Here is a 24,968-nt window from a genome sequence, read left to right as displayed (position 1 = left end):
AGAGGCTCAGTGGTGTTATCAGTGTAAGGAGGCTTGGCCTGTATTTGCCTGCACTCTTTGATGCTATCCAATATGGTTAAATAAGTAGAGCCCTGCAAATCTGCAGATATCTGCAGATCCAAATTTTATATCTAGAGTCCTGCAAATTTGCAGATATCCACTTGATATCCATGAATATTCTGCAACCATGGATATCTGCATCCATAGACCATGTTTGTATCTGAGCAGAACTCTATAAATATGTGCTCTCAGGAAAGCTCAGAATTATTTACATTATAAAATGAAACCTGGGCAGAGGGGAAATTGTTCTTCATGTTTGTCTCAAAACTGCATGAAGCTATTAATGAAGACCAGGGAATTATTTCTTTCTTGGTTCAGACAGCTAAAATTTATTGACAATGCCTGTAGACACATCAAAATTGATTTAACCTAAATCCCCACAAGATGGAAGAGGTCTAATGCTGTTAGTATTGTAAGATAACTCCTTTAATAAACCTACTAGATGGCACAATCCTGAAATTTTTCCTAAAGATTGGCTCTTACCAAAACCCTGCAGGTGAGTATCCCCAAACTTCTGGAGATATTCTTGTCCAGATCTGAACTTTGCAGCTCTGATCCATCTTCAGCCTTCACTCAAGGCAAGATTGTGCCTTGCACATAGAGCATGGGAGGGGTGGGGAAAGGGGGCTGTGTGGTAACTGGACTAACTCAACCAGACCTCCTCCTTAAACCTCCAGTATGTGCTCACCTCAGAGGGAACTCTGCTGTCTGTGGAGAGGATGCAGCATATTGCCAACTTAGCCTGGCTGGAGCAAAGTGGGAGTGAAGGTCATGGCTCAGACCTTACCCCAGACATTCCCACTCTCTTTGAACTTGCAGTGCCTGTGTGGGTGCTGGTGGGGACTGTGTTCTCCAACAGGATGACAGGCAGTTCTCAGAGTTCCTTCTTTCAGTGGGTGTGCACAAGGATTCATGTCAGGATAGGGGACAATTAGTCTGTTGCAGCTCTCTCACCTCTAGAAGAACATGTTAAGAAATGGAAGCAAAAGTCACTCTGTAGGAATTACTTTTAGGCGGCTTAATACTTTGCAGTACCTTCTTAATCTCGGTCTCTAATCGAAATGGGAAGAAAGAATTTAGCCTTACATTTCAGCAGAAATCTGGGAGGATATTTGCCTTAACGTTAAGGATACTTCACGTTCTTGTTCTGAATGAATCACAAGGAAGAAGATATTAAAGAGGTACAACTGGACTCCAGAACGTTAATTTAAAGCTGGATTGCAATGTACAGCACATATTGGAGATTCAAACAGCCACATGCCAACCTTTCATATATCCTCTATACCCGTCAAACAATACCGCGTTCAGTGCTCTCTCAAAAACTTTAATGTCGCTATCTTTCCGTCTCCAAGCGTGTGCATTTTAGGAGTGCTGGATGAGTTGGTATTACCAGTTAACATTAAGAAATGGATTGCAGTAACTCTTCTAAAGGGCAAAAGAGTTATTTTAAGAAAGTGAGAATCTGCCGTTCCTCTCCCATACACAGACTGGCTTAATGAGCTCTCTGCTACTGCGTAAATGGAAAAAATTAGTCTGTTTAATAGAAATGGTTGGAAAAAAATATGAGGCTGTCGCATCACACATGAAACTTTTGCATGCTTTTGCAGTTTAGCTTATATGAGTCCCTGACAGTCATAGGGTATCGTCTCACTTATTTATCTATTTAGTTACTTTAATTATTGATGCCTTGAATGACTTCTATGACTTCAGGGTTTTGGGGTGGGGGGGTGATTCTTCAGGTTTGGAAATAATGAACGATGAATTCTTTTATATGCTACTTCCATCGTGTGCATATACATATATATAATATATATTTTTGTTTTTATTGTATTTATATTTTATATAAAAACATACAAATAAATAAAAGGATTACAGCCACCTCTGCGGGAGGACAAAAGAGGTGAAGAAACACCTTGAGCTCTCCCTTCGATGTGTACAGCTGATCTGGCTTTCAGTTCTCATGGATTTCAGAGATGGGAGCCCACTGTGTATGTTTGCACCTCTGTTCTAAAACAATATCTCGGGGGAGGCTGACATGGGCAGGATTGCTGGTGCAGTGTTGATCGGCTCAAGGCTTTCTCTGACTAGATTATTGAGTTAGGACGAATGAATTCCACTATTTCTTTTTTCTTTTCGTTCTCCCCAACCAAGATTCTGCTCACGAGAGGGCAGGCAGCAACCTGCGATATTTTGAGAAGTTGTTGGAGAAAGAGAGAGTGGCAAAGCTACTAAATACGACGTCAACGATAACAGAATCGGCCACACAAGGTGGGCTTTATGAGAGACCTGCTGACTATCTGCCAGAGCGTGATACCTATGAGGCTCTCTGCAGAGGCGAAGGTGTGAAAATGGTGAGAGAAGTACAAAGTGCTGACTTGGGACGTTCTTTCTACAGTACATGTTGCTGTATAGACTGCCAAGGGCTGTGTCCTGATAGTTCCTATGGCTTATAGTAAAGTTTTCAGTTTGATTTATAGTGTTCCCTTCCAAAGCTACTTTTCAGAACACATGCTCCCTGCCAGATGCCACTGTCCCAGCAAGTATGTAACTGTACAATCAGCAAGGGGTCTGTTTTCAAAAGTCATCCCTTTCTATTCAGAAATATTCTGGGGGAAAATTAATAATGGAATAAAAAATGTCTGCCTGTGAGGGGAAAGACGTGGTAGATAAATTAAATCAATCACAGTGGTTGTGGTAGAATTTAGGTGACGCACTGGAATCTCTTTACCGTGATATTATTCTGCATTTGGGATGCAGAATAGTGGGAACTCCGTGATTATCCCTAAGTGGTATCTGCCTGTGAATGTTGACCTCTTAATGGTGGCCTCTGTATAGAAACAGAATCCATTAACTCTCTAGCTGTTCCATCTCATGTTGACCCCTGAGTTCTTTTTTTAATTATTATTATTTAAGCAATCTGCATAGTATAAATTTAAAAAAAAATTCTCCTCTTTCCCTATCCCCATCATTCTCCTATAGACTAGCCCACATTTTTACTTTTCTCTGCCGGTAGATGGTGAAAAGAACATAGTTTTGAGGACTCCGCTTCTCCTTCTATACATAGGAAGCCTGTAGGCTGTGGTTTCTTGTCCCCTTTAGGTAGAAACTGCCCTTTCTGACTGAGCTCGGTTTCTGTATGTATAAGCAGGGTCACTGATGCAGGGCTTAGGTTCTTCCTCATGTGGAGTCATTTAGATATTGCACTTGGAAGAGTTGAGAGCATGTTTCTTAATTAAGTCCACACTGGAACTTCCAGCCGTTTAACAGCTAGGCATTCGGACATCATAATATAAACCTACATAGAAAAAAGGGCTCTCCACTGCTCATTCACAGGGTGTTGCAAATGGTTGTCCTTCCAGTGTGTCTGGTCAGCCATTCTGAACACTCACTGTAGCTGGGTGTGCTAGAAGCTTTTTTCTGTCAAGGGTCTATCATGCTTTAACTACTGTTGAAATCAGTTGTCTCTATGGGGCAACCATTTTGATCGCCATTATAGAGGGCAGAAGGGAGTGGTCTCTGATACCTGTCTTCAAACGTGGTTGTAATTCCTAGATTAGACACTGCTTTGGGGTCTTCTGAGTTTTTCTTTTCTTTGTTTCATCAGTCTTGCTGCAAAGCCTTACATATGAAAAACAGAATTCTAGCCAGTTGGCTACTTGCTTTGTCATTTGGTTTCCATAACCTGTAATTTATTATGATTTATAGAGGGTAGAATGTCACAGCTGTTACTCAGTAACATAGGGGAGAAAAGACTAGTCACTACTCTTTACTCGCAGAAGATTGTAAAGTAACAATCCTATAAATTTTCTAGGCCAGATAATGTGGACATTCAGTTTCCCAATATCTTCTGTTACACAGTATAGAGAACACTTTGGTTTTGGTCTTAAACATTTAAAGAAAACAAGTGTGTGTGTGTGTGTTTGGGGCTTATATTTCAGACACCTCGGCGACAAAAGAGGCTGTTCTGCAGGTACCATGATGGAAACAGAAATCCCCATCTGGTCATAGCTCCCTTTAAGGAAGAAGATGAATGGGACAGCCCTTATATCGTCCGATACTATGATGTCATGTCTCATGAAGAAATAGAGAAAATTAAGGAGCTGGCTAAACCAAAAGTAGGTGTCCCCTCTTCTGCTGTTTCCATCTCACCAACACTTGCTGTTTCAGCACTTTATCTCTAATAGGGAAGACTAAGCAAGTGGATTAAAAATGTCTAATTTCACATCCTGGACTATACAGTGCAGCTATACTACGTGCGATGAACTTAAGGGTAAAACTTTCAAAAGCAACCTAAGTGACTTAGGAACCCAAGGCCCAGTTTTTTAAAGGTTTTTAGGCATTGCTTTGCTCAGTGTTTCAGGGCCTAAGTTTCATTTTCAAAAGTGACTCATAAGGAGCCTAAGTCCCATTAATTTCCAATGGAGACTTAGGCTCCTAAACCACTTTTGAATATGATGCTTTTGAAGATTTTACTCTAGGGCATAACAAACAAGAATTGGAGAAATAATGTTGCTTCGGTTGTTAAACGCTTCCTCTTTTGTTTCTTGGAGGTATATTTTTATTTCCTTTATTTGCTTTTGTTGTTGTTGTAAAAGCAATGTATTCCTCCCTAAAACAAAGTATGTTAACCAGTATCTCAGTCTGATCTAGGCTGTGTTTCCATTGATGAATGGAGCTGCAGTGTTCTTCTGAAGTCACTGGTATGTCTTATCACAGAATTATTGCATTGCATAAAATAGAACAAATAGAGCACGTTTTTGTATGCTCAACAATAGCTTACAGTCCTGAATGCTGGAACTTGTTATGAAAGTGGAGTATTGGTCAAGGTGAGGGCTTGACCTACTTCTCTTCCAAAGGCGCTTTGGGATCTCTAACGTCTACCTGGACAGCTGGGAAGAAGAGGGCTTGATTCTTCAGCACCCCCCTTCTCTGCTCTTGGGTGCATATCAAATGCAGTGCCAGCACTGATTATGGGCTCAAGTCTTGGTGTGGTATCTTTTTACCCAGACTCTAAGTTGTAGTGACACCATATATCATAAACAATGCTATACTGTGTTGTACAGCTAATATGAACCTAATGTTTCTTTAGCCGGTGTAGTTTTCCAGTGCTGCAGTTGTCTTCCTTTACTTGCTAAACCTCAAAAAGGAAAATAATGGCAGCTCAAAACCAATACTAGATGTTAAGCTTGATTCATTCTGCTTTGCAAAGTCTGTCAAGAAACTAAAATTAAAAGCATTTATATTGATTGTTATATAATTAATTATTCATGTTAATCGTTTCTTCTCGCTATTGCTATAAACTATGCAATTAAAATACCAGTGAGGATAACCTTTCTGCATGTATTTCTGAATGAAATATTTTAAGATATAATTGGAAATGGAGTGAGAAATCGATACCTTTTAGGAACATGAATTATATTTAGTAAGTTTCTGAAGCTAGATTTCTGTGTTTATCAGCCAAGTGCCTTGGCAGAAAATGTTATTTCTCTTTCAAGACTCGCGCCTCCATGAACTTAAATCTTTTTCCTGATGCTTCACCATGGCATCATGCTGTAAAATGGTCCTTGGGACTTCAAAAGCTTCAGATAAAACAAAAATTCAAACTAGCCTCTATCACTGGAAATTTTTTCTAGTCTGGAAAAGCAAATGGGCTATAAATATAATAAGACAATAATTAACAATTGACTTAATTTAGTGTGTTTGCTGTTCAGATTTCATTTATGAAATCACTGCCGGGTCACATGCACCAATTTTACATCAGCGTAGCTCCATTAACTTCAGTGAAATTACTCCTGATTCCTCACGAGTATATGTGAGATCAGGATCAGACCCAGTGTGTGTAGGTAAATGTAATAGTTTTAGGTGAATTTATAAATATTCCTACATAGTTGTTCACAAACTTAATTTTTCAGCATCTGTCTCAGACCTAACTGCTGGACTTACTTTGAAACCCATGGTGTTATGCCCAGAAGGGTGGAAAATATAACATTATGATGGGATAATTCCTAAATAAAATAAATGTAATTTCAGCCAGGAAACTTTATTCAGTAATCACTTAAGTTTTACAGGCAGAGCTCTGTGAGGTAGTGTGTTACTATCTTGGATTTGGAAAGGTTGGGAGTTCCCAAGTTATCCCTAATATTGTAGAATATCTGCTCGAGAAATCTCTCCTCCCAGTTCCAAACATTATCTGCAGGTTTAAATGTGCCAAGGCTTTGTTTTTGAAGAAAAGCAACATCTGCATTTGAGAGGGGGTAGCTGTTCAGGGCGACCAGGTGTTTTTCATGCTCAATTTGCAAAATACAGTCATATTTTCATCAACTGTTAAAATTGCTTTCTAAACTAAATGAATCTGTTCCGAACTATCAACTGAACTGCTGGAACAATAAAACTGTTAATTGTAAAAGGCATGGATTGCACTGGGACAGGTGTAGCATGGAAGCATATAGAATGTAATTGTAAATTTTAACAATGGCTTCTTCGTAATACAGATGTGCCAGATTAGACAAAGGTGCATCATAGAGAGGAAAGTATAGAGCCTCACTGACCTCTCAGTTATAACTCGCAGTCATCCTGGGTTACAGGAAAAGCTGTGCTGTTGAAATACTGAAGAAGCCGCCTGGGGCAGGGGTGGAGAGAGAAAAAACTGAAAGAGAACTGAGACTTCTGCCTGAGAAGAAAAGCAGTTGTGCTGTTAAGTAGGAAAGAATGGAATTTATATTAGAGCAGAATTTTAATGAAGATTCTATAAAGCCCAGAAACCATAGAGTGTACACGTTGTTTGTGTATTGGTTTAGGAATGAAATCTGGGGTGTTTCTGTTTTGTTTTTAATCCACTATTATTAATTATATGTTGTAGTCAGGTCTACTATGAGCTGAATACACGATTAAAGTCAAGAAGACAAGATTTTACAGAGAAATGGAGTATTCTAGCACCACACAAATGAGATACCAATTAATAAGTTTGTAGCCAGGCATATTTTAGCTTCTCTTCTTTGTTTAGGTCAACTGGTGACCACAGAAAGAAACCATATGGAGAACCCAAAGGAAATAGAAGGGTAATGAGGAGTTTGGCAAGCTAAATTATATTGCAGAAAGCAACACTTCATTGTCCAAATAAAGAAAAACATTGTCAGCCTGACTTCCCTGCTTAATTGATCTTTAAATATTCATGGTAAATAGGCCCGATGGGATGTTAGATGCGGTGGGATCTGCGTTACTACAGAGAATTCTTTCCTGGGTATCTAGCTGGTGAATCTTGCCCATATGCTCAGGGTTTAGCTGATCGCCATATTTGGGGTCGGGAAGGATTGGAAGAGGCCCTGGAGGTTTTTCGCCTTCCTCTGTAGCATGGGGCATGGGTCACTTGCTGGAGGATTCTCTGCTCCTTGAAGTCTTTAAACCACGATTTGAGGACTTCAATAGCTCAGACATAGGTGAGAGGTTTTTCACAGGAGTGGGTTGGTGATATTCTGTGGCCTGCATTGTGCAGGAGGTCAGACTAGATGATCAAAATGGTCTCTTCGGACCTTAATATCTATGAATCTATGATTTATGGAGCAGAATTCTGGAACAAAATACCAAATTAGTCAGAATTATGGGGAAAGTTGTGCCAAGAGCTGCGGGTAGAGACAAGAAACCTAACAAGCAGATTGGAAGGGAAACAGGAGAATGACACATTTGGGGAAATATGAAGGAAAATGTGATTATGCATTGGAAAAAAATACAAAAGTCAAGAGGGATTGTGATTGAATGGGGGTGACATGTAAGTAAGTGGGTTTGGCACTCTTCATCTTCAAAGTGATATAACTTGTTTATCCCAACAGCATCCCTGTAGTGTAGGTGAAACTTTTGCATCTTACAGATGGAGAAACTGAGGCGCAGTGAAGTGACTTGCCCAAGGTCACACAATAAATCCATGTTAGAGCTGTGATTAGAACTCAGGAGTTCAGGGTTCATTCTGCTAGGCCACAGTGCTGAACATTCTCACCTGATCCAACAGCAGATACATCCCCAGCCCAACACTCTTGCTCCCAGCACTTGTACCTAATAAACCCAACACTAAGAGAAACAATGAGCCTGTGCACTTCCATTGAGGCAATGTCCATCAAGTACACAGGTTGAGGGCTCCCTTGTTTTGATGAGCATGCTCCCTTGTGATTTCAGTGAGCTGGATCCTGTGAATTCCTCAGTTGCCTAACCTATTTCATAACAAAGTCCTTGTTTTTCTCACCCACTCCTTGTGAACACCGAATGCTGTGGAAGTAGATAAAGGGAATTTGGGCACAGGCCTCTAAATGAGCTGGAGTCGAGCTAACTCTAGCTTTAGTAGCGTGAGATTTGTAGAAGCGGGGATTGTTCGAACCGAGTGGGAAAAGAACAGAGAGAGAGGCTGTTGTGACCTTGTATTAAATAAGAATAGAATGTAGACTATAAGAGAAATTGGTGAGAAAAATAAGATATCGTGAAGGAATGTGTATAAACAATATGCAGCTGTTGCTCATTATTGTCCATAATAAAGGTATAAATGCTTGCTTTAATTGTTTATCTTTAGAGAGACCTGCCTAGGTGGGGGAAACCCTGTGTCCTAGTGCACAGTCTCCCTCTGTGCAATTGCTTGAGATAATAAAGTGTATCTGACTTGCTGCACCCAACCTGAAGAGTGAGAACTGTGTTTTTCTCCGACAATGCAATTCTTATGATCTACCCCAGCCCACCTTTGAAATAATCTGGCTGAATCCAGAGAATATCCAAGAGTTAACTTTCTTTCTTCTCTGTCAGTAAGGACACAAACTTCATGGGTCATTAATTTTCTGTTGTTCCTTCTTGCTGATATCGACCCAAGCCATACTTCAGACAAAAGTACTTTCCAAACCTATTAGTCAAGCAACGTCAAATTATAGCTTTAATGGATACCATGGTTTATGCAGCCCCCTTAGCCAGATTCTAATCAGGAGGATGACCGCTATAGCTCATCCACGTTGCATCATAGACTGTTCTTGTGTGAAATCAGAATAAGGTCCAGATTGAAGCTAAGAATTTCACCCAGAAATATATCTAACCCAGGAATTTGGAGTCTGACAATTGGGGAGGGAAATAGGCAATTGGTAGAATTTTGAAACAGATTTTTTTTAAACTGTTTATTCTTTGTTAATTTTGTCCTTGGCATTTCTTTTGACACAGTTGGCACGAGCCACGGTACGTGACCCCAAAACAGGTGTCCTAACAGTGGCCAACTACAGGGTGTCAAAAAGGTAAGATGACTGTGAAAGAACTTGCATCCTACTGTTTTGTCTTCAAGCTCCACTCAACCTGAATGCAGTGGTGTAGCTGTCACTAGTCCATATGCTCTTCTTAACATTCTTCCCTTGTCTGCCTGCTTTCATTGACAGTGTAGAATGAAGAATGCTATCTATCTGATTAGATCGCTTTAATTGCATATACTGTGTTTTATACTACATCTAAGATTAGACAATGAGTTTTATGGCCTTTAATTAATGCTTTTTATTTTTGTATTCTGGAGGTTGAATGTGTGCAAATTCTGGTGCCTTAGATGCTTTACGAGACTCATAGACAATAGCCTCTATTACTTTAAATAGCAGTAACACTGATATTAACTATAAAGATACTTTAATTCTGGATTTAAGGATTTATGAATCCTTATGTTAATGTACAATTTAGAATAATAGAATAGAAATTTATTATGCAGGGGTTTTTTTGTGGAGCATCTATCCAGCTTTACTGATCTAAAAACACAAATATTTTTGTCCCTTTCCTTCTGGCAACAAGACGACCTGTACCAAATGGTTTTCAAACAAAACTCAAAATATACAGTTTGGAATATCGAGCAGTATTATAATACTTTGCACATAAAGTCTCACAAAAACCCTGCTGATGTTGAAAATTGTTATAAAAGTTATGTTTCTAGAGAAGTTAAACCTTCATAGATTAATATATTTTAAAGGTCAAAAGGGACCATTGTGATAATCTGGTTTGATCTTTTGCATAAGCCAGGTTATAGAACTTCCCTGAATTAATTACTGCTTTAAGTCCAATACCTGTAGTTGAACTAGAGCAGTGGTTCTCAAACTGTGGGTCGCGACCCCATTTTAATGTGGTCACCAGGGCTGGCTTAGACTTGCTGGGGCTCAGGACCGAAGCTGAAGCCTGAGCTCCACCGCCCAGGGCCGAAGCCAAAGCCCAGGGACTTCAACCCTGGGTGTCAGGGCTCAAGTTATAGGTCCCCGGCCTGGGGCTAAAGTGCTTGGGCTTTAACGCCGCCCACCAATCCCCCGCCGCCCAGGGCAGTGGGGTTTTGGCTTTGCCCCACCATACCTAGGGCACCAAGGTTTGGGCGGGCTCAGGCTTCCGTCCCCCTTTCTGGGGTCATGTCGTAATTTTTGTTGTCAGAAGGGGGTCGTGGTGCAGTGAAGTTTGAGAACCCCTGATCTAGAGCATATCTTTTTAGAAAAACTTCTAATGGTGAATAGAGAGGTTTAGAAACTATACAATGTAACCACGTCAACACCCCTTTTAAATCCCTCCATTGCCTTCACTCTACTGCACCAAGTTTGAGGGTCTACACTACAAACTTGCATCAGCACAGCTGTGCAGCTGGAGTACTTCTGGTGAAGACGATCTAAGCCAACGGGAGAGCTTAATAACTCCACCCCTGTGAGAGGCGGTAGCCTTGTTGACAGGAGAAGCTCTCCCACCGACATAGCACTGCCTACACAGGGGCTTACGGTTTGGATAGCTACATCGCTCAGGGATGTGGATTTTTCACACCCCCGAGCAATGTAGTCATACTGAAGTAAGTGTGTAGTGTCAACCTGGCCTTAATACCTTTTCCAGGTTCAGGGCTGTAATCCTCTGCCATCTGTTTCTAAAGGGAAGCATATTATATTTCCTTTTTAAGGTTAATCAGTTTTATCTCCTGCCCCTCCCTCGTCAAGTTCCTGCAGAGCATTTACTCAGTTTCTAGATGTGTGCTACGCGGGTTGCTGCCAGAGTAAGCCAATAAATTGTAAACGTGATGAGGAAGGGCAGGAAAACCTTCCAGCATTTCAAGGCAAGATTTCTTTGGACTTCAGTGGGCTTTATGTCAGGTTCAGGGAGCCCAGTTGCTTCTCTCTATTGCATCAGTTCATATGTTAAGTTCATCGTCTCAAGGAAAAGGACGTTTGTTATTTCCCCTTGCCTTCCCCCAGTATCGGGAGAGCCAGGACTGTGGGTTTCCTCAGGCTTAAAGGTGGTTGTGCTATGTTTCAACTGTGTCATGCACATTTTCAACCTCCTAGTCTTTTGACTATTACCTCTACCCTACTTCCCTGCATGATGTTTTCCACCTCCTTTGCTGGCTGTGTTTTCATTTTTCTCATTCAGGAAAATCAGACCTCTATAGAGAGTATCCAACATACTGCAACACAGCAACTTCTGAGGGGGAAGTCTTTTTTGTAATCCAAAAATCAATCAGATTTTGCACCTAGACTACCAGAAACATGCACCTAGATTTCCAATGCTAAATCTCAAGGTGGAAATGTTCTCTGGAAGTTTTGCTTAAAGGCCGAGATCACAAACTGAGCCATGTGCTAAAAACAGAATGTAGTGATTTGGTAAGGGGAGGAGGGAATCACAGTGATGTCTACATCTTGTGTTATCTTGGGCAGGGATGTCTGATGGACAGGGCAATCTGTGGTTGCAGGACAGGTTTTAACAGAAGGCACAATTTTTTTTTTTTAAACTAGTGGGTATATTGGGTTCCTATTATCTAGCGGTTGGCAGAATAACTGCACATTTCAGGAACAGCAGACATGTTTCTGTGCTTAACGCAACAAAGGTTTGCGCAGCAGCCAGGTCAATACAGCTTCAGCTGATGTTGATGGGTTGCACTGGCCCAAAAAAACCATGTGCTTGTCTTTACTGTCTGTACCCCGCGGTTGCAGTCTCTTCAGTCCTCTTTGCCAGTGTATGCGAGAGTAACATTTTTCAAAACAAACCAACTTCTTCAGCATCACAAGCCTGCAAAGCTGCATTCTTCCTAGTTTGTGGGGGTTTTTTTTTTAGATGAGCACAAGAGCTGTAGCCCAACAATCGGTACAGCTAACTCCGTAACTGCCACGGTGGTTCTGGATGCACGAGAAACACCTGTCAGAATCTTTGAAATCACTATAGACCTTGAAAACCTGCAAATTGCTCAGCTTTTTCGTCTATCAAGATTTTATGTAAGGGAGCACCTTTGCCGCTGATTTGCTAAGCCACATAAGCTGGGGTGGCTCCAGCTTTTCAAAGGTTATTGCCTTTGATTGGTTTTTTGCATATATGTTTTATCACACTTTTCAACAAATAAATAGTATCAGCAAGTGGCCAGAACCTCAGACAATGAAGCCCAAAATGTCTCAAGGTGGGGAACTAAACTCAGAGAAAAGGGGAAAGGTTTGGCTTGTGTGTGGATAAGAATGTTGATGGCCCTTTGCTAGGCCTGGAAGCTCTTTCCTCTACTTTCACCTTCTAGGTTAGAGAGAGAACACCCACTTTTTGCAGTTTTTATTGGTAAAAGTTGTACTATATCTGTGCAAAAACAAAAACCAAAGCCTTTCACACCTGCGTCTGCTGTCTGTGACTGAAACTAAATTTGAAGTACTTCGCAGGTGGCAAAACCTTGCAGAAACCACCAAAAGTTCTGGTATAGAGTCATGTGGTAAAGCTGTGTCTGGCAGAGTGAAGGCGTATGCAGTGTAGTGGGAGACGGGTTGGTCCCAGGATATTAGAGAGACAAGCTGGGTGAGGTAAGATAATGAAGTAGGGCTGTTCTGAGTCGAACATTGGATTTCTCATCTTTTTTTTTTTCTTCTTCTTCTTTCTCTTTTCCCCTCGCCTCCACGCCCAGTTCATGGTTGGAGGAACACGATGATCCTGTTGTTGCCAGAGTGAATCACCGAATGCAGCATATCACGGGATTAACAGTAAAAACAGCTGAACTATTGCAGGTTGGTTCTGATATTTCTTACCTGGGTTAACACCGCGATGCTTTGTAAGCAGCTTCCACGCCTGTCAGGAGGGTCAGGATTGGGCCTGACGTGGAAGTGGGTATAGGAAGGGGATATTTTCCCAAACATCTCGCTCAACAGGTCTCAGAAGGCCTAAGCGATGCAGAACTGTCACATTCCCATGGTGTGGGTGGACAGGGACCCCATGAAGAGTGTCATAGGCACTCCACTTCCTGCTACAGAGCTGTGCAATGGGTCAGTTTGCTCTCCCTGTGGTTAGCCAACGTGGAAGGATAGAGGGCAGCCAAGGAATAAGACGTGGAGCCAGAGAAGCTGCAGCATTGGCAATCCACTAGCCAGTCCTGCCATTTAGAGGGAGGTGCAGCAGCCCCACCCCCGAGAGGAGGATTCTTTCTCTTAGTTTGGCAGCCACGCAGGTCTATTTAAAATGTTCTCTGTGCTTACGGGCTTTGGGCAGGGATCCAAGATTTGGCAAAAATAAAAAGTCTTTAAATGAAGATTCCTGGTTGGAAGGAAAATAACATCCTTATTGCTGTTGCCTTTAGGATCCCCTAGAGAAGGATTTGGAGACCGTGAGCCCAGTTCACAGCCCTGCTCCAGCCCTTTTGTGCTATTCTGATGATACAAAGGGAATGTGAATTGTCTGCATCTTGTTCCTAGGGAATAGCCCTGCAGTAAGGGGTTCCATAAGTGGCACAGAGCTGCCAGAACATCTCTACATCCCCCTTGTAGACTGCAGTTTTGGAGGAGTGTCAGAGTATGGCTGGAGCCCTGCTCCTCTCTGGCTATTGTCAGGTGCCAGATAGTCGCTTAGTGGCTGTGGCTGCTGAGTAGAGTATAGAACGACCCTGAGGCTGCACTAAATCATACCAGGAAACAGCCGAGGAGGCGAAAGGTAGTTTAAATCCACCTTTGACCCTCCCTGTCCTCCTCCATCTGCGTGTATGAAACTGGCCATGCATGTGTAATGCACACACTAAAGCCAGGCTCTCTAGCTGGAGCTGTAACAGACTCACAGCCTCTGTGGATCAGGCACATAGAGGAGCACATAATACACCCTGGCCAGTGGATTATATGTGTTTATAGAAGTGGAAAGAGGTGGTGGACAAGCATGTGAAAAATCATTGTTTCTCTTCTTTCATTTGTTTGCCTCTTGCTATAATAGTCAAACATTCGACCAGAACATTGCCAAAGGACCAGTACTTCCAGCTTTATTTAAAAAAAAAAAGTTTCTGCTTAATATTTTAAAATAGTTTCTGAATTGATCCAGCAAGGGAAGACTGTTATAGTGACCACATTCAATTAATTAGACATCCCTTCAAAGTAATAAAACATTTTCCCCCTTTATATTTATTTAGGTACTCGTGTTCATTTTGTGATAGAAAAAGTGTGGATTAAACATAACGTGACAAAATAAGAGTGCAGTGCAGTCCTGTCAAAAGCCACTTCCTCTCCGTGGGTGGATATGGCTTGGGTCTTTGCCTCCAAGAAGAAAATATTTGTCTTCCCAACTATCTAATTTGCAATTAAATGTGTTTGTTTCCCCCACACCCTAGGTTGCTAATTATGGAATGGGAGGACAGTATGAGCCACATTTTGATTTCTCAAGGGTAAGATCACAGTGTCAAACTCATTAATGCTCACATTAATGCTAAATGCAAATAGTACTTTAAAATAAGGTTCGTTTTGAGAGATGATATGATGTTTGTTTTCATGAAAAATTATTTTAATATTTATTAACCTAGGGCCTGACCCTGCAAGGTGACTAGTGACCTCTGCTCCTGTTCGCTTGGGTATTTAACAGCTTGCAGGAGGTACTTGGAACCTTGCAGAATTGGGTCTCTGAGTACCAGGCTGAAAAAGACAGTAGTAGTTCACGAGTGCCACCTAAACACAGTCAGTGTCCGTGCCAACCCTACTGGGGAGCTATGGTTTGCTGTCTTTTTTTGATGTATTCCATTTATAACTGCTTGTTTTAAACCAATGTTTTGTTAGTGTGTTATGGTTAAATCCGAATTCAGATTCTGGTTCTGCATTTGGACCCACTAGCATGGACTCCTGCACCCATCAGAGTCCCACTGATTTCAGGAGCACATAGTTCCACATTCATGTTTCTGAATACAGGATTGAGGCCTTCGTCAGCATTAAAACAAAACTTCAACACTGACCGCTCATGTTCATTATCAAACTTACTGCTCATAAACAAGTTTTGGCTTGCTAGCTTTACTGAACATCACTTTCCTGTTAACTTGGAGTCTGTGTAATCTCTTGATGCAAATAAATACATTTAAATCCTCGTTTGAACTAAAGGAGGTTGATAGAATCTTAATAAAGAACGCAAATTAGCCGTCAAATTGGCCAACATAATCTTTACTCTTGGATTAGGCACTTTGGCAGCAATTACCAGATAAATTCCAAGTGCAGCTCCTCCCTAAGTTAATGCAAGGCAACAATTAGATTCAATATGGGTTTGGACTGGTCCTCTCCACTCTGTGTGCATTGCAGATTTCCATATTTCAATCTCCATACGAGTTTGCAGTTCTTTGTTTGCTCACAGAACTTTGTACAGTGATTTTTTTAAAATTATTTTTTAATATAAAAGTATATCCCACTTTGAGCACTACTGTCAATCACTCAAAACTTTCAGACCTGTTTTTAGGAACCAAAACTCCAAAATCTTCACACAGGCTGCATTTGGCAGAAAGGCTGCAAGCCTGTCAAGGTCCAAGTTCTAAACATTTTCTTATTAATTTTTGATTTCAAGTTGATTGTGATTTAAAACATACACAGTGCCTTTTGTGAACCCATTTCAGGACAGACGTGTATTCTTGCATCCAAAATTGATTTGAAATTGTTTATATTTTTGAATGTTTTTTTTTTTTTTAATCCTGATTTCCTCCATTCCCTGTATAATCTTTGGGACTTTCTTGTTTGTTCCTTCGTAACCATGCATTTTAACATCTCCTGGCTGAAATTCCTTACTGCTTTTGGCACTTGAGACATTGAAATAAATTGTCACTTGTATTGTTTGAAGGTGATTGATTGATGCCACTCCTAAACAATAACGAATGAGGCTTCAAAGCATTTTCTGGGGATTAATGATAAATTGGGATTCTTGTTCCATTCATTAATCCCAGACAATTGGAAGTGTCTGGCTGGTGTCATTACTGCTATTACAACCTGTCACAGTTAGCTAAAAATACTCTGCTCCTTTTCCCAGAGCAGAGTATATTATATGTGGGAACAATTGGTTAGACCTGCACTGTTGCAGCTGCATCAGACATTTAGGAGAACCAGGGGTCTGATCCAAAGCCCACCAAGTGAATGGGAATCTTTCCATTGACCTCAGTGGGCTTTGGATCAAGTCCAGTAATCCCAATACAGCTGCCATCCACAATGAAAATGTCACAAAGGTTATAATATTTATTTGCAGAATGTTTGTGCTCTGTGCCCTAAAATTTCCATTCAGACGCTTCTGATTGCTGAAGAACCGCGTTGATTCAATTCTGTGTATACTTATCCAGTGTGCACATTGCATGCATTTGCAAACCTAGTTTGGCTACAAGATGTAATGCCTTTATATGTGACTCCATATAAAGTGTCCACATTTTGTGCCAAACTACTGGAATTGTTTTTGCAGAGAGCTACACGCATGTAACATTAGTGTGAGCCTGTTTGGAACCTGGGTTAAAGTTGTTATCTATTACAGCGACCCTTTGACAGCACACTCAAAACGGAAGGAAATAGGCTAGCAACATTTCTTAACTATGTAAGTACCCCTGTGTCCTTGTTGTTTGTGCTCTTGAAGTTTGCAGTTGATTCTCATTTAATTTTATAGAAAGATGAACCTGATGCTTTCAAGCGTTTAGGGACTGGAAATCGTGTGGCCACTTTTTTAAACTATGTAAGTATGATAATCCTGTACGTGTCGAGTGATGCTTTCCGTAGCATCACATTTAGAAATAACCAGTCGTACAAGCTGTAATACGGGCTAACTAAAAAGCTATAGCATCTGAAAGTGGGGATTTCCTTGTTCTCACACCATCTGCTGCTATCACAGTTCAGTATCTCTTACCCCGAATGTGGAAAACATAATTTGAATAGAGACTAAATGTTGCTCTTGTTTACACTGGAACAAATCCATTGGCTTCACTGGATTTGCACGGGTGTGAGAGGAGAATTTGACTCAGAAGTTTCAAAGTGAAACTTCGAAAGGGGCTGAGTGACTTCAAACATAACCTTTCACTCAGCATCCTGGCCATCAGTTGTTTGTCAAGGGGACTTCCATCTTTTTCACCAGTGTCTGATAGCACTTGATGTTGTGGATCTTCTGGCAGTTTCCCCTTTGTAACTCTGCGCTCAAAGCTAATATACAGTAGTGTAGTTATTACCTTTGCAAACGGAGACATGACTAACGAAATGCTACTTCAGTTAAGAAACTCTGCTACAAATGCAAGTACTGAAAATAAAGTAATGTCAGTGTGGTGCATTTCCAGCATGGAACCTAATGGCCATATACACTAGATTACCATGCATCATCCCCACTGAAATTAATGGGAGTTCTGCAAGCAGATTCCAAGCTGTATATGGCCCTGGGTATGCTTTCATGGCTGTTTTATTCTGACAATGACATACTACAGTTATCAGATAACCTCTATTTATTATCTCAATAGTTTGGGTCTTCAGGCCTGTTATATAGTATAGTTTGTGGGTGATACAGGGTAGGTGTCACCCTGTTTGCAAAATGTTTTGAATGAGCTGATATTTCAAATGTCAAGTGTAGCTTGTAAAAACAACCAGAAACAACTTGACTGAAACAATGAAACAGTTGTCCGAAACAGTGGTCCCAAATGGGTCTGTTAGTTAGGATGAAATTTCAGTGGCCACAGCTCATATTGGGCTTTTCACATTTTCTGACTAACTTTGACTGAGATTAAAACAAATAAAAATTACATACATTGTCAGTGGTACATGTACAACAGCAAATGTCCCTTATTATATGACATGTACAGCATGTCAGCATGTCCAAGGTGCCTATTATAAAAGATTGTTTTGTTGCTAAAATGTAGGTTTTTAATTTGCAAAGCTGCATGCACTATGCTTTCTAGATTGGGGAGAGAGGGAATTGGGCCCCTAATGCCAATGGCATCTTGTGCCCTTTTATTGTAGGTACCAAACTGGGACACAAAAGTAATAATAATGTTACTCTTTAAGCAGAAAAACAAATCAAAATGAGAAAGTGTGATGACAATTAGGACGGTAATATTTACAAAACACAAGATCCAATCCTGCTCTCATTGGTGGCAATAGTGGTTGGGCTGTTGACTTCAAAGAGAGCAGAATCAAACCCAGTTTTATACCTCTTCACCTAGGGCCTGATCTAAAGGCTATTGAAATCAGTGGAAATACATAGAGACATTTCTGACCCATCAGTCTTCATCCGCAAAGAAAACCTGCACAACACTTTCAAAAGATGAGCCTGAACAGATGGACTGAACAGAGACACTGAGTTTATGGCTTATTACATCAATCTGAAATGCACTAACACCCTCTTTTTGTCCTATGATTGCAGAGGTGTTAACAGGCCACTCCACCTTGAATAGTTCCATAGAATATGTGCTAACTACATATGCTAAACTATCTGTTCCACCTTGGGTTTAACTGCGACGCTGGGAGTACCTTTCCGAGACCTGAAGAAGAGCTCTGTGTGGCTCGAAAACTTGTCTCTCTCATCAACAGCAGTTGGTCCAATAAAAGATACTACCTCACCCACCTTATCTCGCTATATAACATATACATGTGAAGTGAACAAAAATCTTTGGCTTCTTTAAGAACCCTAAAGGATGGACCAAGCTTAGATGTTCTGAGGATCACCCAGACCAGTAAGGGGTTCTCTCACTTCCTGCCTTATAACTTTGGGTACCTTGCTGCTGTGGCTCAAAGCCCTGACACCAATAGCAAGCCTACAAGCCCACCAGGCTACTTATTCTGAGCAGCCCTTCCCGTTCTGAGTCCCCACATCCATCTACTCCAAGTTCTTAGCTACCAGACACTAAGACTCTTCCCCTGTGGTTCGTCACCCCTAAAGGAGTGAAACCTGCTCCCCTGTTACCAGCTAACTTTGGGGGACACACTCCACACAGTTTGCACAACCTGTTTGGGGGTAAAAATAAAAGGTTTATTTAATAGAAAAACCACAGATTCAAAGATGACATAGTAAGGAAGACAAACACATACAAGTTACACAGAAAATAAACATAAAGACCCAGCCTCAGGTCTCTACATTTACACATCAGATAAAAATCCCTTTTCTAATACAACTGCCTTTTGCCTTTCCCAGCATGCCCCCTAGCCCCAAGGGGGGAATCCAGTGTTCACAGACAGCCTCATGTCTTCAAGACTGTCCCTCAGTTCCGGATCCTTTCACTTCAAACCCTTTTCCTTTTAACAGGGTTTGCGGGGGTAAGGGTCTTTCTCTCAGGTCTGGTCTACACTACAGACCTTTACCAGTAGAACTGCATTGCTCAGGGATGTGAAAAATCCACATGCCTGAGCAGCATAGTTATATCAACGTAACCCCCATGTAGATGACACCATGTTGGAGAACCTCTCCCACCGACATAGCTACCGCTTCTCGGGAAGGTGGATTAACTACGCCAACAGGAGAGCTCTCTCCCATCAACATAGAGTATCTTCATTAAAATGCTACAGTGGCTCAAGCTGTAGTGTTTTATGTGTAGGTCTGTCCCCAGACTGTGTTCATTTATGGTGAAGGAAATTTCCTCCTTTTTCATTGTAAGGAGAGTGATCACTTTACATAAGCTATTACCAGCAGGAGAGTGGGGTGGGGGGAGAGAAAACCTTTTGTAGTGACAAACACCCATTTTTTCATGATTTGTGTGTATAAAAACAAACATCTTCTGTATTTTCCACAGTATGCATCCGATGAAGTGAGCTGTAGCTCACGAAAGCTTATGCTCAGATAAATTGGTTGGTCTCTAAGGTGCCACAAGTACTCCTTTTCTTTTTGCGAATTCAGACTAACACAGCTGTTACTCTGAAACCTCCTTTTTCAGTTTGGCGAGACTGGGGTTTTCTTGTCAGTTTCAAGTTGTTTCAGTGTTTTCCCATTAACTCAAATGGTCCACTCTTATCTTTGCCTGGCTGGACAATGGATGGGTCCTTGAAGTTAGTTCTGTGTAAACAACTAGCTTGGGAGGTGTACATGAAATTGTAGTACCAATCATGAGCAAGGATACGATGAGGTAATGAATTCCATGACTTTAAGAGATCTCTATGACTTTTTTGGCTTCTGCTTCAGCCCCGGATGGTGGGGTTCAGGCTGTCAGCCCCGGACTTTGGCTTCAGCTCTGCTGTGACCATACCCTGACTTTGTCCTTTCTACCAAGACTGTTCTGTGAATTTTGCTTAATTTTACTGTGACAAAATCATATCCATAGTCAGGAGCATATTCCACATACGTGAATACATAGATTCAAAACCAGAGTCTGTATACATATCTCATAATGACCATCAAGTTCAGAACATTATAAGCTTTCATAAAAACCTTAATTGGCATATTTTTATACACAACATTGTATACAACCACTGCTTATTCTTTGTGGTTCAGACTCCCTCTTCTCCCTTTGGGGTGTCTGGACCCTGATAGTTATATACAAGTCTTGTGTGTTCTGTTCACATTTCAAATTCAGCATCCTCCATGTAATTAATTGTCTGTTTATACAGTATGAGAGTTATAACTTTGTGTTTCCACTGGTGCTTTGGGCACTTTTATAATGGTTCAGTGGTTGTGATTTGCATGCTCTGACATTGCATCATAAAATGTTTGTGTTATGGTGACTTTGTTAACTTATTTTCCCAGATGAGTGATGTAGAAGCTGGAGGTGCTACAGTTTTCCCAGACTTTGGGGCTGCAATTTGGCCCCAAAAGGTAACAGCTCCTTTATTTGTATACAGTCCCTCTCCTCTTTCCCCACATGCACAGTAAAGTTTGTGAAAACGTTGTTGCTTTCATACACTTACATGGTACGAGTGGTAGCAGTGACTTACTTAGAGCTGCCCTAGATTATGGGCCTATATATTGCCATTATAGAAAGCAATGATACCCGATTCTGGGTGGCTGTAGAACGGCAATCTGAACAATTTCTACAAAGGGCAGCTTTTAACAGGAAAGGAGTTGCATGGAGGTAACATTACCCCCTGCTCCAGACACAGTACACCCATACTAGATATTAAACACATCATCTGCCCGTTACTTAGGGTTTTCCTTTGTTATCTTAAATAGGAACAAAAAGCAACCTCATCTTGAGCTTCCCCTTTAGCATGGCAGTACCTAGCTTTTCTCCTTTCAGGGCTCCCTTGTCCCTGTCCCTAGTTCCTTCTGACTTATAAAGAGTCCCAACCAATTTATATGCATGAGTTTGAGCTAAGACTTGGCTGCCCAAGCAAGTTAGCACAGCAGCTGTGGCTTTCTTATGCAGAGTTATAGCTCCTCACATCCTGACATAGGAATGAAACAGGGAAAACTCGGATCAATTTAAAGAAAGATCTAGACAGTCCCATAAACCCAGAGTGCACTATGGCAGGGATGGAATGAGTGGCTCTTTATTTAACAGGTGTGAAGCTCAGAAGAGCAAAGAGAAAGGTGAGATAAATTACTAATTGGAGCTTCAATTATTTAATTTTGATATACTGTCAGCAGTGAGCCATAAGCTTGACGTTACTGAGAGCCAGATACTTGGTGTTTTTACTTTCTCTCTCACACACTCATTCTGAATAGTTGTGTTGAACTTTGTTTAATCCAGGCTTTCGTTTTCAGGGGACAGCAGTGTTTTGGTACAATCTTTTCAGAAGTGGCGAGGGTGATTATCGAACAAGGCATGCAGCTTGCCCAGTATTAGTAGGCTGCAAATGGGGTAAGTCATTGTCCTCTACTTGCCTTTAGTAACAAAAATTGCAAGGTTTCAGAGTAACAGCCGTGTTAGTCTGTATTCGCAAAAAGAAGCTGTCTAATAATTCCCCTTTCAGTGAAAAGATAATATTTGAACTCTCTTCGAAAAGGATTCTGTAATTGTGGCATTGCCATTTTAACTTTTGCCATTTTGAGTCATAAATACACATCACTCCACCAGTGTTGTGTCAAATAAAAATCACACATGACACCCAGTTATTGCATTCTCTGGTCAATGTTGTGAACATCATTTTTTTTCATGTTGAGAACACTTATAAGGCTGCTGTTTCCATATTGTAGATCTCTAGATCCAGATGCCGTGAAAATCAAGGATGATTGGGGTTCAAGACGTGATCCTACGAAAACATATAGATGGACTTAACTTTAAATGTGCAAGTAGTCCCACTGAGGTCGGTGTGACTACTTACATGCTTCAAAGTTAAACACATGTATAAGTGTTTGCAGGATAGGACCTAAGTACTTACAGAGGTCCCTTTGTGGTCATATCCCCAGGTGACATACTCTGCCTGGAATATAGAAGGTGGACTCGTTAGCTGAACTGGTGACCTGGAAAGTGACAATGTAGTTTTGACTAAATAGTATCTGAACAATTTCTACTGCACTGACACTTCCAGAGCACCAGAGAAGATCAAATGGAACACAAAGAGAAGAGCTTTTTCTGCAACGTACTTAGGAATTGGTTACTTTCAAATCAACCTAAGTAAAGCAGTTGGCATGTGTATGTGTGTCTCTCCCAGGTAATTCTAACCTTGCACTGGAATATCTTTTCCATCATTACCTATTCAAAATAGACAGTTTTACAACATGTTCTGGAAGTAAATCGATTTTGACGTCAGGCCAATGGAAAGTGAATTCTACCTTTGGGCCTCAGATGTTCACTTCCAGACTGTGAACAAAAGCCCACATCCTCAATCCTCTGTCCAGCTGCTTTGTGCTGGAATATAGAAGGTGGATTGATTAGCTGAGGATATTTATGGGAATACACAGAGGTCTACACCACCCATTCTCCCACTCCAGCATAAAGGGCATTGCAGAGGGAGAATTATCAGAGCAGCCCGCACTGTGGGCTGATCCCAAATTGGCAGAATAATGCAAAGGGGAATGTTGCCACCATAGCTGTAAGTTAAGACTGGCCCCAGAATTGGGGAATTGGAAAGGTACCTTGCACCTCCTCCCTTGAGTCTCTTTAGCTCTTGTGCGGGAGAAGGAGGAACACAACCATCCAGTTCAACCACCTCATTTTATTAATCCAGACAAAATTTCATCCGTAGAAACCAAACTTTGAAGGTTACATACAGGCTCCATGTACAGTTCTAACTAATTTATCTCTTTGTTCCACAGTTTCAAACAAATGGTTCCACGAAAGAGGGAATGAGTTCTTAAGACCTTGTGGGTCAACAGAGGTCGACTGAAATCCAGCCTGCTGCTAGCTCTTCCTTTTTTGTCCCTTTCTTTTTCAGTTCATTTCTAAGAAATGATCCATCTTCTATTATGAAAGAGCTCTGGCACTTTTTAAAAAGAATGTAACCTCTATAAGTGAAAGAAGCAAAAGGCTGCAATGACTTGGCAGTACTCGGTAACTATTATTTTCCCCACTCCTCCCCCAGTTTCACCTTCTTACCACACCCTCCCAATTGTCTCTTCTGTTATAGCAGTGCAAACAGCACTTTTGGCAATTCAGTGCATTTGAGCGCCTGGTCTTGTGCCTTTCATTCCTCAGATGTTTTAGGTATTAAATACTTCATTGAGCCAAAGTTTTGTGTACGTGTTAAATTTATTGTATTTCTGTGGATTGCAAGTTTTAAAAAATAAATGCTGTTTCAAAAAAAAAAAAAGTTGTCCTCTGCTGTGAGCTTGTGTCTAATGCTGTGTCCCAGCTTATCTATGGGTCTGGGCCATTTGCTTCATTTAGAAATGTTTATGTTTAGAAATGTTTTGGACTAGCACTTCGGAGCTCGATCACACAAGGTGCTGGGCACCCACACCTCCTAGGGAAACCAGAGTGAGCTCAGGTTGCTCAGTACCTTGCAAGACTGAGCGTGTAAATTGGTGTAGCTGTATTGAAATCTTACAACATGCTTACAATGTTGTAACTTGGCCTGGGTTTTTCCTTTGTCTGAATTGACTTCAGTGGATGCGTTGCTTGAATAAGAACCTCCAGGTTTGGGCCTGAGCTTACTCCAGTTAACAGAATTGTCACTTTCATTTTTAAAATAAGAAATACAAAAACATCTACAACACAATAAACTCCTATGCTTCCATTATCTTTAGGAAATATTGTATATGGGAGACCTAAAATCTTTGAAAAATACATAGGTAGATTTACGACAGTCTCTAGTTACGATTTTAAACATTTTCATTATTTTTGTGTGGCGCCTTCACATTTTTGTGACTTTTTCATCCCAGAAGTATACGTTTCCTTTGCATAGTACTGTGCCTCTTTGCTGCAGGAAGCCCCGATCTAATAAAGCACTTAAGCACATGCTTAACTTGAAGTCAACGGGACAACTCACAAGCAAAGTTTAAGCACGTGCTTAAGTGTCTGGATAGATTGGAGCATGTGTTCTTGTGCTCAAGTCATCATTGTCTTCTGTACCAGACACACAAGGAGCCAGATTTCCGGCTGCCTTGCATCTTGTGTTGGTCACTTAACACATGTGAAGGGACTGTAAAGTGCTTCCAAATCATAATGGTTTCATGAAGGGGCAAGGGCTAGAGGATAAGACCACACAAAGCACAAGACAGTAGAAATTGGGGCCAAATATCTGTATTTAGGTGCTTTACAATTTCTTCAAAAAGTATGAGATGATTACTTATGGGGAGTGAATAGCACAAAAGGTCTAGCAGAATTGAGAAGAAATAGACATGTTTTGAGGGAAAAATTAAGAAATACTGAGCCAGATTGT

The 24,968-nt window shown here is 41.0% G+C and overlaps 1 protein-coding gene across 5 annotated transcripts in view; it reads left to right on the top strand.

The window, feature by feature from the left end:
- The window catches only part of P4HA2 (prolyl 4-hydroxylase subunit alpha 2), a 54,778-nt gene extending 30,902 nt beyond the window's left edge, over positions 1 to 23,876 (top strand). For 4 of the 5 annotated variants that reach the window (XM_084636769.1, XM_084636770.1, XM_084636771.1 and 1 more), the window contains 9 exons: positions 2,212 to 2,411; positions 3,999 to 4,175; positions 9,244 to 9,314; positions 12,950 to 13,049; positions 14,627 to 14,680; positions 16,909 to 16,974; positions 20,953 to 21,021; positions 21,910 to 22,006; positions 23,404 to 23,876. In XM_084636769.1, the coding sequence (XP_084492895.1) occupies positions 2,212 to 2,411; positions 3,999 to 4,175; positions 9,244 to 9,314; positions 12,950 to 13,049; positions 14,627 to 14,680; positions 16,909 to 16,974; positions 20,953 to 21,021; positions 21,910 to 22,006; positions 23,404 to 23,474 (905 nt within the window). In that variant the 3' untranslated portion in view covers positions 23,475 to 23,876. Of the gene's footprint in view, positions 1 to 2,211; positions 2,412 to 3,998; positions 4,176 to 9,243; positions 9,315 to 12,949; positions 13,050 to 14,626; positions 14,681 to 16,779; positions 16,840 to 16,908; positions 16,975 to 20,952; positions 21,022 to 21,909; positions 22,007 to 23,403 lie in introns of all 5 variants that reach the window. The other variant, XM_084636773.1, reaches the window with a different exon arrangement.
- The last annotated feature ends 1,092 nt before the right edge of the window (positions 23,877 to 24,968 follow it).

This window comes from Lepidochelys olivacea (genome assembly GCF_965140295.1).
Source record: "Lepidochelys olivacea isolate rLepOli2 genome assembly, chromosome: 8".
NCBI lineage: Eukaryota > Metazoa > Chordata > Testudines > Cheloniidae > Lepidochelys > Lepidochelys olivacea.
The sequence above is the reverse complement of the archived record's forward strand: the minus strand, read 5'-3'. Positions and strand labels throughout refer to the sequence as shown.